The 16,179-nt window shown below is 20.1% G+C and overlaps 1 protein-coding gene across 1 annotated transcript; it reads left to right on the forward strand.

The window, feature by feature from the left end:
• Positions 1 to 1,667: 1,667 nt before the first annotated feature.
• Positions 1,668 to 16,103, forward strand: PY17X_1013000 (zinc finger protein, putative; the record flags this gene model as incomplete). Its single annotated transcript, XM_721080.3, has 1 exon — positions 1,668 to 16,103. One exon carries the CDS (start codon positions 1,668 to 1,670, stop codon positions 16,101 to 16,103), a length of 14,436 nt encoding a protein of 4,811 aa, XP_726173.3.
• Positions 16,104 to 16,179: the final 76 nt, after the last annotated feature.

Consider the following 16,179-nt stretch of genomic DNA (forward strand, 5'->3'; position numbering starts at 1 on the left):
TAAATTAAATTTATTAACATAAAAATAAAATTGCAATTTTTTGAACAATATGTATTATATATATAAAGTATATTTCCTTTTTGTTATGCTTTTTTTTTGTGCAACACTTTTCATTTTTCTATTTTAAAACCTCCTCCTGAATAAAATTAATATACTATTTATACTACGTATCTTTTATTGCCATATATACTATACCATTTTTATTTTGTATATTTTTTTTATTTTGTATATTTTGTTTACCCGCTATTTCCCCAAGCATTGTATATAATAAATTATGTTTATCGTGCTATTTATTTTTCTTACGATTTTCAAGCAATTGTACGCTCATAAATATGTATATATATGTAATATATGTAATATATATGTATATATAATATATGAATATATATAATACTATAAAATACGCATAATATATATATATAATATTATTATTACTTGTATTTATATGCATATTATATGCATAATTCATATTTATACATTATTTTAACCTTTTTATCAAAAGTTTATATGTAAATATTCCAATATATTTATTTTTTTATTTTTTTTTTTTACGTAATTTTATAATTTTCATTTTTGTTCCTAAAGTATTTATTATTTAAAAAACTGTTAAGTTCTATAAGTGAACAAAATTTTTTTTAAATGTTATTAAGTAAAAAAAAAAAAAAAAAAAAAAAATAGTTTATGGGATAATCATATAACAATATATACACAAAAAAAATACACATTGCCAACCTTCGAAACAATAATAATAATATTTGAAGTGTTAATAGGAACAATATTAATATTAACAACAGTGTATAGTATGTATTATTCAAATTCAATAAAATTATATGTTCATGATTTGAGCATATATAAGCAAAATGCTTCATGAGTATAAATTACATTATACACTCTTTTTAATTTATCAAGTTAATTTTAAAATTAAAAAACAAAACCAAATATAATAATAATGATAGAAAACAGAATGTGGACATTTATAATTGTGCAAACGCTAACGATGGAAAATTAAAGGAGAATGAAAATTTTGCTTCTTCATTATTTACTAACTAAAAAAAAAATATGATTGCAGCTATTTATTTTAATAGCAGTTATTACTAATATTTCTACATTTATTAATATTACTCCTAAGAAAACTGTTAGAGCTATTTTTGCAATTATCCTGATAATTGACACAATTCTATAATTGCATAAAAAGTTGTATAAAAATTGCATAAAAATTACATAAAAATTGCATAAATTACCTAAAAATTGCACCTAAAAATTGCATAAAATTACCTAAAAATTGCATAAAATTACCTAACCAATTAAATAAACAAGTATATCCTTGTTATTTCGTTTAAAGCACAATAAGCGACACACATTTTGAACCAAACGGCTATTATATACAGGGTTATTTATGAGCTAATAATTAAAGTATATTGTGTGTGTATTTTTAAAACAATAATAATAATATGCGAATAAAAATTATAAATTATTTTTAAAATCGACAAAATACAAAATTTGTCCGATTACATAAGTTTAAGCAGACACACACAAAAATAAATATATACATTGCATGACTGTTTAAAGATATAGCCATTTGCATAGCCATTTGTATAGCCAGTCATATATCCATGCTAGTAGCTGATAAATAATAAATTAATGTAAACTATACTTGCACAAGAAAAATGAAAGAAATATATTATCCCCTACAAAAAGAAGACCATACTACATATATAAAAAATGCAAGGATAAATGGTTGTATACAAGATGATAAATTAAGTGATTATATAAAATGTACAAATAATTATGTATTCCGTGAAATATACTTGTTAAGAAATATATATATTAAGAAACATATTATATTGCACTTTTTGAGGAATATTTTAAATATTAACAAGTTAAATAACTCAAAATTTGAATTAACTAATATATCAAGAGATAACAATTTTAAAAAAATATTATCAGAATATTATTTTCTGATTTTTAATTATTCAAAAATGTATAAAAACGATAAAGAAATGTTAAATTTTTACATTAATTGTTATAATATATATAATAATATAATATGTATAAATAATCCCAAATCTTATATTACCATATACAAAAATAGTGATCAAAATAATTTTAATTTAAAAAATATTCCAAATAAAGATTGTGATAATAATATTATTATAAATCATAGTGATTATATTTTTTCTCATAAACCATATTTTACATTTTCAAGGAAAATAGAAATAAATAATAAGAAGAACATTTTATTTTTATTTTTAAATAAATTAAAAATTTCCAATTTATATATTTCTTCAAATTTTAATAATAAAAATAATGATACAGATTATTTGCGAGGATTATGCAACATTTTAGATAAATATAGTAAATTACAAAATGTGTCACAATTTTATCCATGTAAAGATGATAAATCATATAATTTGTTATACATAAATATATTAGAAGATTATCAAACAAATATAATAAAACTGTTAGAAATTATTTTATTTTCTGTTTCTAGTATAGTATCGAATCTTTTTAATATCATAACAAATTTATTAAAAGTTATAATAATAAAAGCAACTATATTTATGTATTATTTTGCTCTATTAAATTATAAAGGAGCTAATTTATTTATTACATATAATTGCTCTAATATAAAGACAAAGAATAAGAACAGTCTTATATCTATATTTTGTTATAGTCATAATAAAACATACTTCAAAAATAATTGCAAAGCGTTAAATGATTCTTATAATAACGATTTGCAAATTTTTGATAAAATATTATTGCCATTTTCTGATAAAATATCGTTGCCATTTTCTGAAAACTTTTTTAATACCTCAATTCTTATTGCTAACAATTTAACAAAATTGATAAAAAAAAATTATCTTTATAATTTTTTTTTCAACATATTGCATTTCTCTAATTTTTGGAAATACACAGAAAGCGTAAACAAAAATCACAGCAACAAATTCGATAGATGCAATAGTTGGAATAAAAAAAAAAATATGATTAATTATATTTCGAGTAAATATTATAATAATGTGCTTCAAAAAAATGATTGTATTCAATTGCTTTTTTTATTTTTCTATTATTACAATATATTAAATAAAATTACTATTATATCAAAGACAAACATTTTAGAAAATTTAACATGCTATGATTGGAATGGTAGAAATAATTGTAATGTCATATCTTATATCAGTATTTATCGATTTTTTTTGTGTGCTTATATAGTTAACAAGATAAAGAAATATTTATGTATGATCTTGAAAATTTTGAATGCATATAATAATATGAGATTAGCTATTATAGAATGTTTCGAGAATATTGCGATATCCATTAGTATAATAAAATATTGTTGTATTTGTAGTTGTAGTTATAATAATTGTACCATGCGAATAAATGTTAATTTGAAATCAATAATACCGATCAAAGCAATCTTCAAAAAAATAAAAATTTTGTTAATAACAATATTAACTATTGCTAATTATGTTAAAGTAAATATGATGATACATTTTTGTAATTATTTTATAAATTATTCAAGATTATTTGTTTCGTTTTTGTTTTTGTTCTTATTTTTATATGAAGACATTATTATTTATATATTCAAATATATTTCTATACACAAAAATAAAATAAACAGCCAAAAAATTAATATCAATGCTTGCAATAATAACATATATAAACACATCCGATATAATACTGATCAAATTTATATTTTTGATAATATGTCATTATTTTACCCTTTTATAAATAATTTAATAATAATTTTATTTTTTTTATTATTAAACAAATTGAATGAAGAAAAAAACAAGATAATAATAACTAATACAATATTTAATTATTTACATTTTATTTATTCACATTTTAATCAGAATATTAATTATGTTAATAATAGTTTTAGAAATGAAATCAAAAATATTTTATTTTATTTCTATCATAAATTTTTTAATATAATTAATACAAAAAATGAGGATAAAATAAAAAAAATAACTTATTTAGGTTGCGCTATAATATTAAAAAATTATTTTATATATATTAAATTAACTTATTTTTTTTGTGTAATAATATATTTATTTTTATCATCCTTTGTTTTGTATACTTTAATTTTAATTTTAATAAAAACGAACCTAAATAAGTACCCTCTTCACATATATTTTTATATATATGTGTATATTTTCCCAAATGAAGATAAAATAGAGAATAATGACAAAAAAAAAAAAAAAAAAAAAAATATCATTTTAATATATCATTTTTTTGTCTATCCAGTTATTTATATATTTCACAAATCCAAAAAATTTATTATTAAACCCATTGTTAACAATTGTATGAACAAATCAAAATTTTATTTTAACATTGGAAAGATACATAACATTAAAAATTATCAAATTTATTTTATTATTCAAATATTTTTGGAAAATTTCCATTGCTTCATTGTAGCAATGCCCTCTTTCTGTACAACCCCTCATTTCGTTTCACATCTCAAACCGATAAAAAAAATCAACACAAAAAAAATGAAAAAAAATAATAATATTTCAAAAGTGAATAACCATATAATCATCAATAATATCCTTATTGATATGCTTAAACATAATCCAAATATATCTATAATTAACAAATTTCAATTATTTTTCCATAAAATACTAAATTTAGAAAATGGTAATACAAATTATAATAATCAAAATGATTCTAATTTCATTAATGCAAACCTAAATCTCCACGCTTTTGTGAATAGCAACGAAACTAACAACGAATCGAATAATAATGGAGATGGTCAAAATGATACAAATAATGAAGCAAATAATAATGGAGATGGTCAAAATGAGGGTGAACAAAATGATAGAAGTAACGAATCGAATCATAATGGAGATGATCAAAATGATATGAACAACGAATCGAATCATAATGGAGATGGAAATGCAACAAATAGGGGTGGAGAAGAAGAAGATGATGATGATGATGATGATGATGACGATGATGATGATAAAAAAAAGGGAGATGGTTTAAATGATGAAATATGTGATAATAATATGATAGATAATAAAACTGATAAAGTTAAAAAAGGAAGAAAAAAAAAATTAAATGATAAAAGTCGAACAATAAATAAAGTTGGTTTGGGAAGAAAAGGAAGAAGAAGAATGGATTTAATAAATAATAGAGATGAAAATAATATAGGATTAAAAAATTTTTACAATTCGAATTATATAAATGAGATAAATAATCAAAATTTTATACAAAATAGTAACATTAATAATGTTAATGAATCAAATATGCATGATAATAATAATAATAGCAATAATAGCAATAGCAATAATAGCAATATAAAAACAGCTAACTATTCGAATAAGATGGGAAATGACATGGTTAATCAAGTAAATAACAATTTCAATATATATCAAAATAACCGAATTAATATACAATGCCCACCAAATTATATTAGTCAAAATAATATGAATATGAATATGAATATGAACAATATTATTGGCGTAAAACAAATTTCACCAAATATAAATAATATTAATAGCAATTTTAGAAATAACATAATTAAAAATAATTTTAATCAAATTAATAGAAATATTCCAAATTCTATAAATCCTCAAATGAATGTTAATAATAATATGCCAAATTATAATGTCTATATGGCTTTACAAAAAGGAGGAATGCCTAATAACATGATTGGAAATTCTATTAATAAAGCTAATTATCGCATTAACAATTCAGTAAACTATAATAATATATATCCTAACATAAACAATTCTAATCAATTTCCAAATATTAATAATCCTAAAATTAATAATATGAGCTTATATGTAGATAATTTTAATAAAAAAAATAATTTAAATATGCCTATACCCGCTAATAACAATCCTCCTCTTTTACCAACCCAACTAACAAATAATATCGGAAATATCGGAAATATCGGAAATATCGGGAATAATATCGCAAATATCGGGAATAACAAACTTATGAATGACCAAACAAATGGTCATATAGAAAACCCAATGTTAAATCAAAAGCAATTGAATTTGATAAATAATTATAATAACAATGTACCAAATATGATAAATAATAATTACATGAATCAACATCCATATAAACATATTCCTATAGGACATAATACATATAGTGGTATTAATAAAAATAAAATAAATGAAAATATAATTATAAACAATAGTAACAATATATATATGAACAATGTTTTATTACGTGATAAAGTTATAGAAAATAATAAAATCACAAATAACAATTCGATGTCTAATATTTCTATAAATAACGATACAAGAAGAAATAATTTATTAGGTTTAAATATGATAAATAATAATAATGATACAAATATTATTAACAACGAAACTGCTGAAATTAATGGAATCAAAAATGGAGTTGATACATATTCAACAAATGTAACCAATAATATGAATAACACAAATCAGATAAAAAAAAACGGAAGTAGAAGCAGCAGTTGTAGTAGTGTTAATAATGGGATGATAAATGAAAAGCCAATTAATATGAATCCAAATTTAATGGGATCAATAATTTATATGAATAATAGAAATATAAAAAATGAGCAAATGGAAAAAATGGTTATATATGATAATATGGGAATAAAAAATGAAGAAAATCAATCTACTGATATGCATAATCGAAACATAGTTGGAAATGTCTCTAATAATATAGTTGGTAATATCTCTAATAATCTATTTTGTGGATATAATAATAATAATATGCTTATTCATCCATACTTCAACAATATGCGTGTAGCAACAATGAGGAAACGTGTTTCTTTTGTGGAAAATAATAGAAATGTTGATATGTATGATCCTGATCAAATGAACAAAGGAAATATTTTAAATAATAATTACATAACTAATATGGAATCATATAATGATCATAATTTTCACAAAAACAAACATATGAATAATGGAAATAATACAAATTTAAAAAAAAAAAAAAAAAATGATATGAAAAAAAAAAAAGATGAAGAAATGGCTAATAATCAAAATTTAAGAACTGTAAAAATGAATTGGAATAAATTTGATAATATATTTCGAAAAATTAATTTAAAAAATAATTATGACCACATTATAAATAATGAGGAAGAAGATAAAGTAAATGATTTATCCGATTTAGAAAAAGAAAATTCGAAAGTCGAAAATGTCAACAATGTCAACAATAACAATAACAACATTATTGATTCTATAGGCATAAATACAGATACCCAATTAAATATAAATTTCAATAAATTCTTAAGAGAATATGATGATATATTAAAAAAATTAAACTTAATCAAACTAAATGATAAGGCAAGCTTTAAAAATCAAAGTTATACTGAAATATATGAAAACATATTCTTAACAATAGAAAGCTATTTAAACATATCCGATTTGAAATATAAAAACAATTTTGTACACACAAATTTTTACAAAAATTGCGTTAAATATTTGGACCAAATCAGGCCAGAGCAAAATGGTAAAGGCGAAGAAAATGGGAAAAATGACGAAAGTGGAAACATAAACAATTCCAACGAAAATTGTGTTAAGAAAAAGTCAAACTTTTTCGAGAGCATTTCATTGAGTGCTGATAATAAAACAGTTTTAAAAAGCTTGTTAAAAAAAATTAAAGACATTGAAAAAGTTGAAAAAAATGAAAAAATCGAAAAAATTGATAAAAACGGTAAAAACGATAAAAACGATAAAAACGATAAAAACGATGAAAATAGTTTGTTAGGACAAAATAACATAACTAAATTTAACCTGTTTGATCAAAAAAATATTCAAGATAATGGAAATATAAATGAACCTGATATCGAAACTTCTAACATTTTAATTGATAGTATAGATAATAAAAATTTGTCTAACTATTCTAAAATTAATAATTTGGGGTTAAATGAAAATAATCAATCTATTATAGATAATAAAAAAACAATAATTGGTGAAAAAAATATAACATATCAAAATTTATTTATAGAAAATATTTTATCAAAAAAATATAGAACATATTCTATCAATGAATTTATTAATGTGAAATTAAATGATAACTTATCTGAATTGATTAAAATTTATAAAAAAAATTTATGTTATAATATTCAAAAAGGTTTTAAAAAAAATATAAATTATATAAAACTTTATCGATGGCTTAGATCTAATATAAAAAATAAATACATCAAAAAAATGAATAAATTAAAAAATAATCGATTAATCAAAAAAAAAAAAAAAAAAATTATTAAACAGTTTAAAGAATATATTCATAAAGAATTCTATTCTGGTAAAAATTGTGCAAATTTATTTCAAGATATTTATAAAGTACCAAACATTCAAGGAATAAAAGTAAATAACAATCAACTCGATTCTAGTAAGATTACTGTGGAGGATGATATATCTCTTTTTCCTTTTAATATAGAAAAGACTAAAAAAAGTGTAAATGATTCTTCCAATATTAATAATCTCATTGATGCATCTAAATTAGATGCAGAGAATGACACAAATGATGGAAATTTATTGTTATCTGGAAAAGGGGAAATAACAGACTCTAAAATTGTTTCTAATTTTTTAATAAAAAAAGAGAAAAATGAAAAACACGAAACAAACAAAAATAAAAAAATAACTTCTAAATTGAAATCATCAAATTTGGAAAAAAGTACAAAAAAACAAAATGAAAATGTTAATATATATATTCAAAAAGAAATAATAAAAAAAAATACAAACAATCGAAAAATAAATTATTGTAGAAACTTATCTATTCATGCATATATAGACAAAATGTATAATAAAAGAAATATAAAACGAATAAAAAAATATAAAAAAAATATTAACATGAAATATAAATCAAATGCAATCATTGATATAGGAAATAAAATTGTATGGATATCTTTTGAATTTAATAATTTAAGTTTTTTAAAAAATATAAAAAATAATTTATTTGAATCTATCTCATTATCAAAAATTCAAAATAAAAATTATTCAGAAAATGAATTAAATAATTTGATTATTAATGAAATGGAAAAATATAAAAATGTAAAAATCAACTTTTACAAACTTTTATCTTATTTTGATTTTATGTTTCTAAAAAATAGATTAAATTTTGTTAAAGTCAAATATAAAAAAAAAACTCATAACAACAACCCTTTTCCAATAATCGAAAACGATTCTATAAAAAAAGAAAATCATGTCTTTGATTTTGTAAATAATCAAAACAGAAAGGATGAAAATAAACAAGATGTGATGAAAAAAGGTGTGATGAAAAAAGGTGTGATGAAAAAAGATGCGATGAAAAAAAGCTTACAAGAATACATAGAATTGGCCCCAATTATTGACAAAAAAAAGCTTAATTCATATATCAATTTGAATTTAAATATAGATGATAATAATGATAATAATAATGATAATAATAATAATGATAATGATGGTGGTTCTGGAAATGTGTCAGACAAATTTAATGGCGAAAATGTTTTTAGAGAATCGAATTTAAATTTTATTACAAAATATTTAAATAAAAATGTTAAAATGGAAAGTGCTGATTTGTGCAAAGTATCTCTTGGGAAATCAAATGAAAAAGATGATTCTTATGATCATCATGAAAATAGATTCAAACATTTTATAAATAACGAAAACATAATTTATAATAATTCAATGCTTATTGATAATTGTATATGGTCTAATAATCCACTACTTTTTAATATTTTTGAAAAATATTATCTATTAATTAAAATGCAAAAATATATATTACAATATAAAAAATGCTTAAAAAATAATATTAAAATGGATTTATGTTCAGAATCAAATTTAGATTTACATTCAAGTTCTACATCTGATAATCTTAAAAATATAAAACGATTATCTAAAAGTAAAAATAATAAAGGAGAAAATTTATCAAATTTATTATTACTAAATAACCAAAAAGTTGAATTTGATCTTGATAATAATTTTACAAAAACACAAGTTGATTATGTTGGTGTAAGAAAGCGACGAAGATCATCAAAAGGTGGAACCTCCTTATTAACTGATTTAAAAGAAAAAGTTGATACATCTAATTGTTCAGAAAAAATGGGAGATCCAGATCAAACGGGTTCTATTCCTAATTTAGTAAATAATGAATTAATTAATAATACGGATAATCTAAATTGTAAAGAAAGTAATAATATTGAACAAAATAAACAAATAACAGATGTAGATTCTAACACATTAATTCAAGATGAAAAAAAAATAATAGATATTCAAGAAAATGATGATAATAACATAGATGTCAATGAAACTTTAGATGATATAAAAATAAATACAAATAATAAAAATGAAAATATTGATCAAGAAACTACTAAAAGTTCTAATATTATTAATGAGCAAAAAGAAAACATAAATATGAATACCGAATTTGATACCACATCTAGAGACGTAGAAATTTTACAAGATAAAAATATAATTAACGATTTTGATAATAATGAAATACAAAATGAAGAATATAATAATATTGATATAAGAAACTCAAAAGTAAGAAGAAATGAAATTATGAAAAATAATAGATATGATAATATTAAAAAGAATATTTTACCAAATATTGAAATTAAAAAAGAAGAAACTTTTAATAAGATAAATGAAAATAATATAGACATACCAGAAAAAAAAAGACGTGGAAGAAAAAAAGGAAAAAAACGAGGTAGAAAAAAAGGTGTTAAAAATAAAAATAAATTATTTATAAATGAAATAAATCAATCAAATATTAATAATAACAAAAAAACAATTTTTAATGGAAATTTCACATTTTATGATAATTATAAAAATAATTCATTATCACATATGTATAAAGAACAAGTTAATCAATTAGAAACACAAAATGAAAATGAAATATTAGATTATGATATAGTACCAATAGATAAAGATATCATAATAGATTTATTATGTGAAGAAGATGAACTAATAGAAAGCTATATTAAAAATTCTAGGTTTGTAGATAAAAATTTAGTTTGTTTATTAATTAATATGAATAATGTACAGAAAAAATTAAGTTTTATATGTAATAAATTGTTAAAAAAAATAATAAATGAAAATAAAATGCCACCAAAAATATCAGAAAATACTAAAAAATGTGAACAAATTACTTATAAATATATTATGTTTGAAAGATGGAATCAACTTAGATATTCTCTTTTTTATAATATATTTTTAATAAATAATAATATTGGAAATTCATTTGAAAATATTAATACATATAATAATTCTAATATAAATTCTTATAATAAATATTTTGTAAATTCTATTTTTGATTTACATAAATTTGTTAATAAATATAAAAAACATAAATATCCTCCTATGGAATATAGTATTTTTTTTAAACACACATATTTTAAAAATATGGATTCTATAACATATGAAATTGATGATAATAAAAATGAAACATATCAAACAAATTATTCGAATCAAAATAATAAAACATGTCAAGATGATGATATACATCTATTTCTTAATGATAGAGATAAATTTTGTGGTTTTTCTAATACAACAGATTTGAATATTACTCCAATATTTTATCATTGTTCTATATGTTTTAATGATGATTATAATAGTATGCAACTTTTTGATGAACAAGATGATAATGCACAAAATGCTTCTCAAAATGATTCTAATATTAAATCTATTTCGGGTGCTAATAATAATGATGTAAAGAAACATAAAAATGTTGAAAAAAAAGAAGAAAATATAAAAAATTCGATAAATACAAGTAATGAAATTAAAATAAAAGATAAAACATCTTTAGATGAAAATAAAATAAAAAATATAAATATTAATGGAACAAATTGTAAGGAAAATATTTTAGAAATTGAAAATAACATAAAAAATTGTAAAAATATTATGCTAAAATGTTATAGATGTTATATGCATGTTCATAAATATTGTTATATATCAATTAAAAAAAATGAAGATAATAATAGTATATCTATTTTACAAAATAATAATATTTCGAACCCTAATGAATGGTTATGTCAAAGATGTGAATTTGAAAAAAAATCTTTAGGAACTAATTATTTATATTTATTTGATAGTAATGTTAAGTGTTATATATGTTTAGAAAGAGGAGGTGCATTTTCGCAGCTTCAAGATAATATTTTTATTCACATCTTTTGTGCTATATTTTGTGTTCCGGATCTCTTAATAAATAATAATATTAACATGCAAAATTTTTTTGATTTTATTAAATTAAACAGTTTGCATTTGAATCAGGAAATATATTCTTTAGTTCGTAAAAAGGTGGCAAATAAAATGGCAAATAAAATGGCAAATAAAATGGCAAATAAAATGGCAAATAAAATAGCAAATAAAATAGCAAATGAAATACCAAATGAAATACCAAATGAAAAGGTGGCAAGTTTAGATAAAATAATAGAACCCACAATGTACGAACCCCTAATAGGGCCTATTCAAAATAAACAAACTAATTTGGAAAATGATTATACTATAGAAGAAACAAAATTACTGGATAAAACTCAAGCATCTAGTTATGGCCAATCTTTGATTCAATGTGATGATGAAAAAGAAAATAATTCGCAAAATAACAATATAATAAATGAAAATAAAAAAGATAGAAAAAAAAAACAAGATAATAATAATTCAAATAAAAGAACAAGAAAAATATATGAATTTTTTTCTTTTATAAAAAAAGATAAAGAAACTAATCAAGATGAAGAAGATAATGATAATTTAAAAAAAAAAAAAAAAAAAAATTTTGAAAGTAGTGATGATGAAAATATAAAAAAAGACAAAAAAACAAATTTTGATCAAAAAAACGATTTAATAAAAGATTCTAAAAATATTAATCATGTTAAAAATATGAAATCTGAAGAAGATAATTTAGGCTCATATTTGGAAAACGAATCTCACATCTCTTCATCAGATTGGTGTTCATCATCTTTATCGGAAATGTCATGTTTTTCGAAACTCTCTGTAAAAGATGGTCAAGAAGTGGAAAAAGAAGCGGAAAAAGAAGCGGGAAAAGAAGCGGAAAAAGATGGAAAAAAAAATACTTATAACATTTATGACAATAGTTATGACAATAAAATGAAAAAAATAATCCAAAAAATAATAAAGGGGCCATATATTATAAATGGATATGAACAAGAAAAAACGAGATGTGAAGTTTGTTTAAAAACACAAGGAATATTAATGAAATGCTTCAATATTAATTGTGAAAAATATATGCATCCACTATGTGCATTTATGTGTGGATTACATATTAAGTGTAAAAATTCAAATAAAAAATTTTTAAATTTCCAAAATAAAATCGATTATTGTTTCCCTCGAATATTTTTTTTTATTAGATGTATTAGTCATTCTGTTAAAAAATGTGGGGTTGTAAATATTTATGATGAATTAATTAAAAGAAGACGAAAATATTTAAATAGAGATCTATATCCAAATATATATGAAAATATTAAAAAAGAACGAAAACAAAAAAATTCACTAAAATTAAAAGTTCGTAATAATAATTTACCCACATCTAATAATAATAATAATAATAATAATAATAATGATGTATTTGAAGTTTTAGCATATAATCTTAATTATTTATATCCTTATCAATATAGCTTTTTTCTTTTGCCAAATATTTATTATATAAAAAATGATATGTGCTCTGTTTGTTTTACCAAAAATAAAAAAAAAGAATTATTATATTGCAAATATTGCAATGTTTGTGTACATAAAACATGTTATTTAGTTGATACCTCATCTATTGAATATTTTTTTTATAAAAAAAAAAAAAAAATTCATACATTCCTTCTTCATAGTAAAGAACAAAAAGTTAAGCATTTATTGTTCAAAATTAAGGAAAAAAAAAAAAATATTATCAACATGCTACAAAACAAGGATTCAGAATCTATTTCCAAAAGTGGAGAAGCAAAAGATGAAAAAGATCAAAACGGTACATGTGAAAAAGATAAAAACGGTACATGTGAAAAAGATCAAAATTGTGTAAAAAATTCGAACAGTTTTAAAGAGCTATTACAAAACGAAATAAACAGCTGTTTAAACACAGCTAGCCATTTGAAGGATATTGAAAGTGTGAAAATGATAAAAAATTTGAATAAAAAATCAAACTCATTTAATTATTTAATAAAAGAAGAAGAAAAATTATTAACAGATATAGAAGATGTAGAAGAACATAAATTATTTATTTGTGATATTTGTGCAAATAATTATAATTATGAAAATGCTAATTGTATATTATGTAGTAGAAAAGGAGGAGCTATCAAAATAGTTAAAATAAATGATTATATAAAACCTGATAAAAATAAAAATAAAAAAAACAATTTTTTAAAACATGAAAAAAATTCAGTTTTTATTCATATGCAATGTGCTTTATATTCTCCACAAATTATTATAAATGATATAACAGAAGAATATTATCAATTATATAATTATGACAATTTAGCAAATAAAGAACAAATTGTAAATAACCAAAAAAACAATTTCCATTCTGATTCAGAAATTTTACAATTAAATAAAGAAAATTATTATGATAAAAAACAAAAAATGTTAAATGACTTTTTATATAAACAATATACATATACAAATCTTAAAAAAACAGATAAAAAAAATTCTTTAAATATAAAAAAAAATAATTCGATAGGTGCACCAAGAGGAAGACCGCCATTAAATAATAATTCTATAGAACCCATATTAGAAAATATTAAAATTACATCTAAAAATAATAGTTACGAAAATAAATTTAATAAAATGGGTTCAAGCAAATCAGATCTATTTGATTCCACCATAGATCTAGAAAATAAAAATAAAGATGATGAAGAAAATGAACAAGATGAAAATGAATATGATGAAAAAATAAAAAGAAGAAAAAAAACTACTGAAATAATAGACTCTTTAAATAAAATAGAAAAAAAACAAAATGATCTTAAAATTACAAATTCTGATCAAATAAAAAACAATAACACTAATATTCATTGTCAACAAATTTTAACGAAATATAATACCATAGATCAAAAAGAACCTGCACAAATAACTGAAAGAAGAAGAGGAAGAATGCGAAAATCTCAATCTCTTAATAATAATAAAAAGGAAGTGCAATCAATAGAGCAAATAAAAAGAGAATCAGATTCCAAAATATATCCGATAAATAATGAAGGGTGTGTTGAAATAGTTAAAAGCGATAATATTAATAAGATAAACAGTTTAGATGATAATAATAATAATGCATCTATGATATTCGATGGAGTAACTTATAATAATAAAATAAATAATAATTATTATTATAATTTAAGCAAAAAAAAAAAAAGTTATAAAATAATAATAAAAGATCAATTAAAAAGATATTTAAATAAAAATACATGTTATATATGTAATATGACTTATGGATACACACATAAATGCATAGAAAATTCATGTAATAACTATTTTCATATCTCTTGTGCTAAAATACATAATTTTTTTTTCGAATATGATTATAATTTTTTAAAAGCACATCCTAATATCACAAATTTAGATATAACAAGAATTCCCAATTCAATTATATTTTGTGAAGATCATTCTAAAAATAGAAGAAAAGCAAAACCATCTATTCAACTTTTTTCAAAATTACGATCTTTTCTTGAGCTTGCTAATATTGTAGTAAACCAAATGAAAAAAAAAGAAGAAATAAAATATAATTGGATAAAAAATTATTTTGAGGAAGGAAAAATAGGAATTCTATCATATAATTATAAACATAACAATATTGGAAATAATGTAAATCTTTTAACAATTAGTGATGATCTTAATTATTGTGAAAATAACATAAATAATAATAATTTTAACTATAAATATGAAATGAGTTGGGGAAATAATTATACAAATTTGAATAATAAGGATGATAATAATACTCTTAATTCATCTATTAATGATCAATTTAATTATGAAATTTCAAAAAAAGAATATAATAAAAATTATTTTATTAAAAAAAATATTATGAACGATCTTGATCTGATTACTGATCAGCTCAAAAGTGATGAAAGCAATTTATTTGACGATAATGAAAGTGATATAAATGATAGTGATTATAGTGAAGAATTGGATGATAAAAATAAAGATCTTAATAATACTGAAAATTTAAGTGTTGATAATTTTAAAGATGACAATAATTCGGAATAAAATATAATTATTATTTTTATAACTATTTAAAAAAATTATAAAAATATATTTTTTACTCAAATTATTATAATTAAAA

Source organism: Plasmodium yoelii (genome assembly GCF_900002385.2).
Source record: "Plasmodium yoelii strain 17X genome assembly, chromosome: 10".
NCBI classification, from domain to species: Eukaryota; Apicomplexa; class Aconoidasida; order Haemosporida; family Plasmodiidae; genus Plasmodium; species Plasmodium yoelii.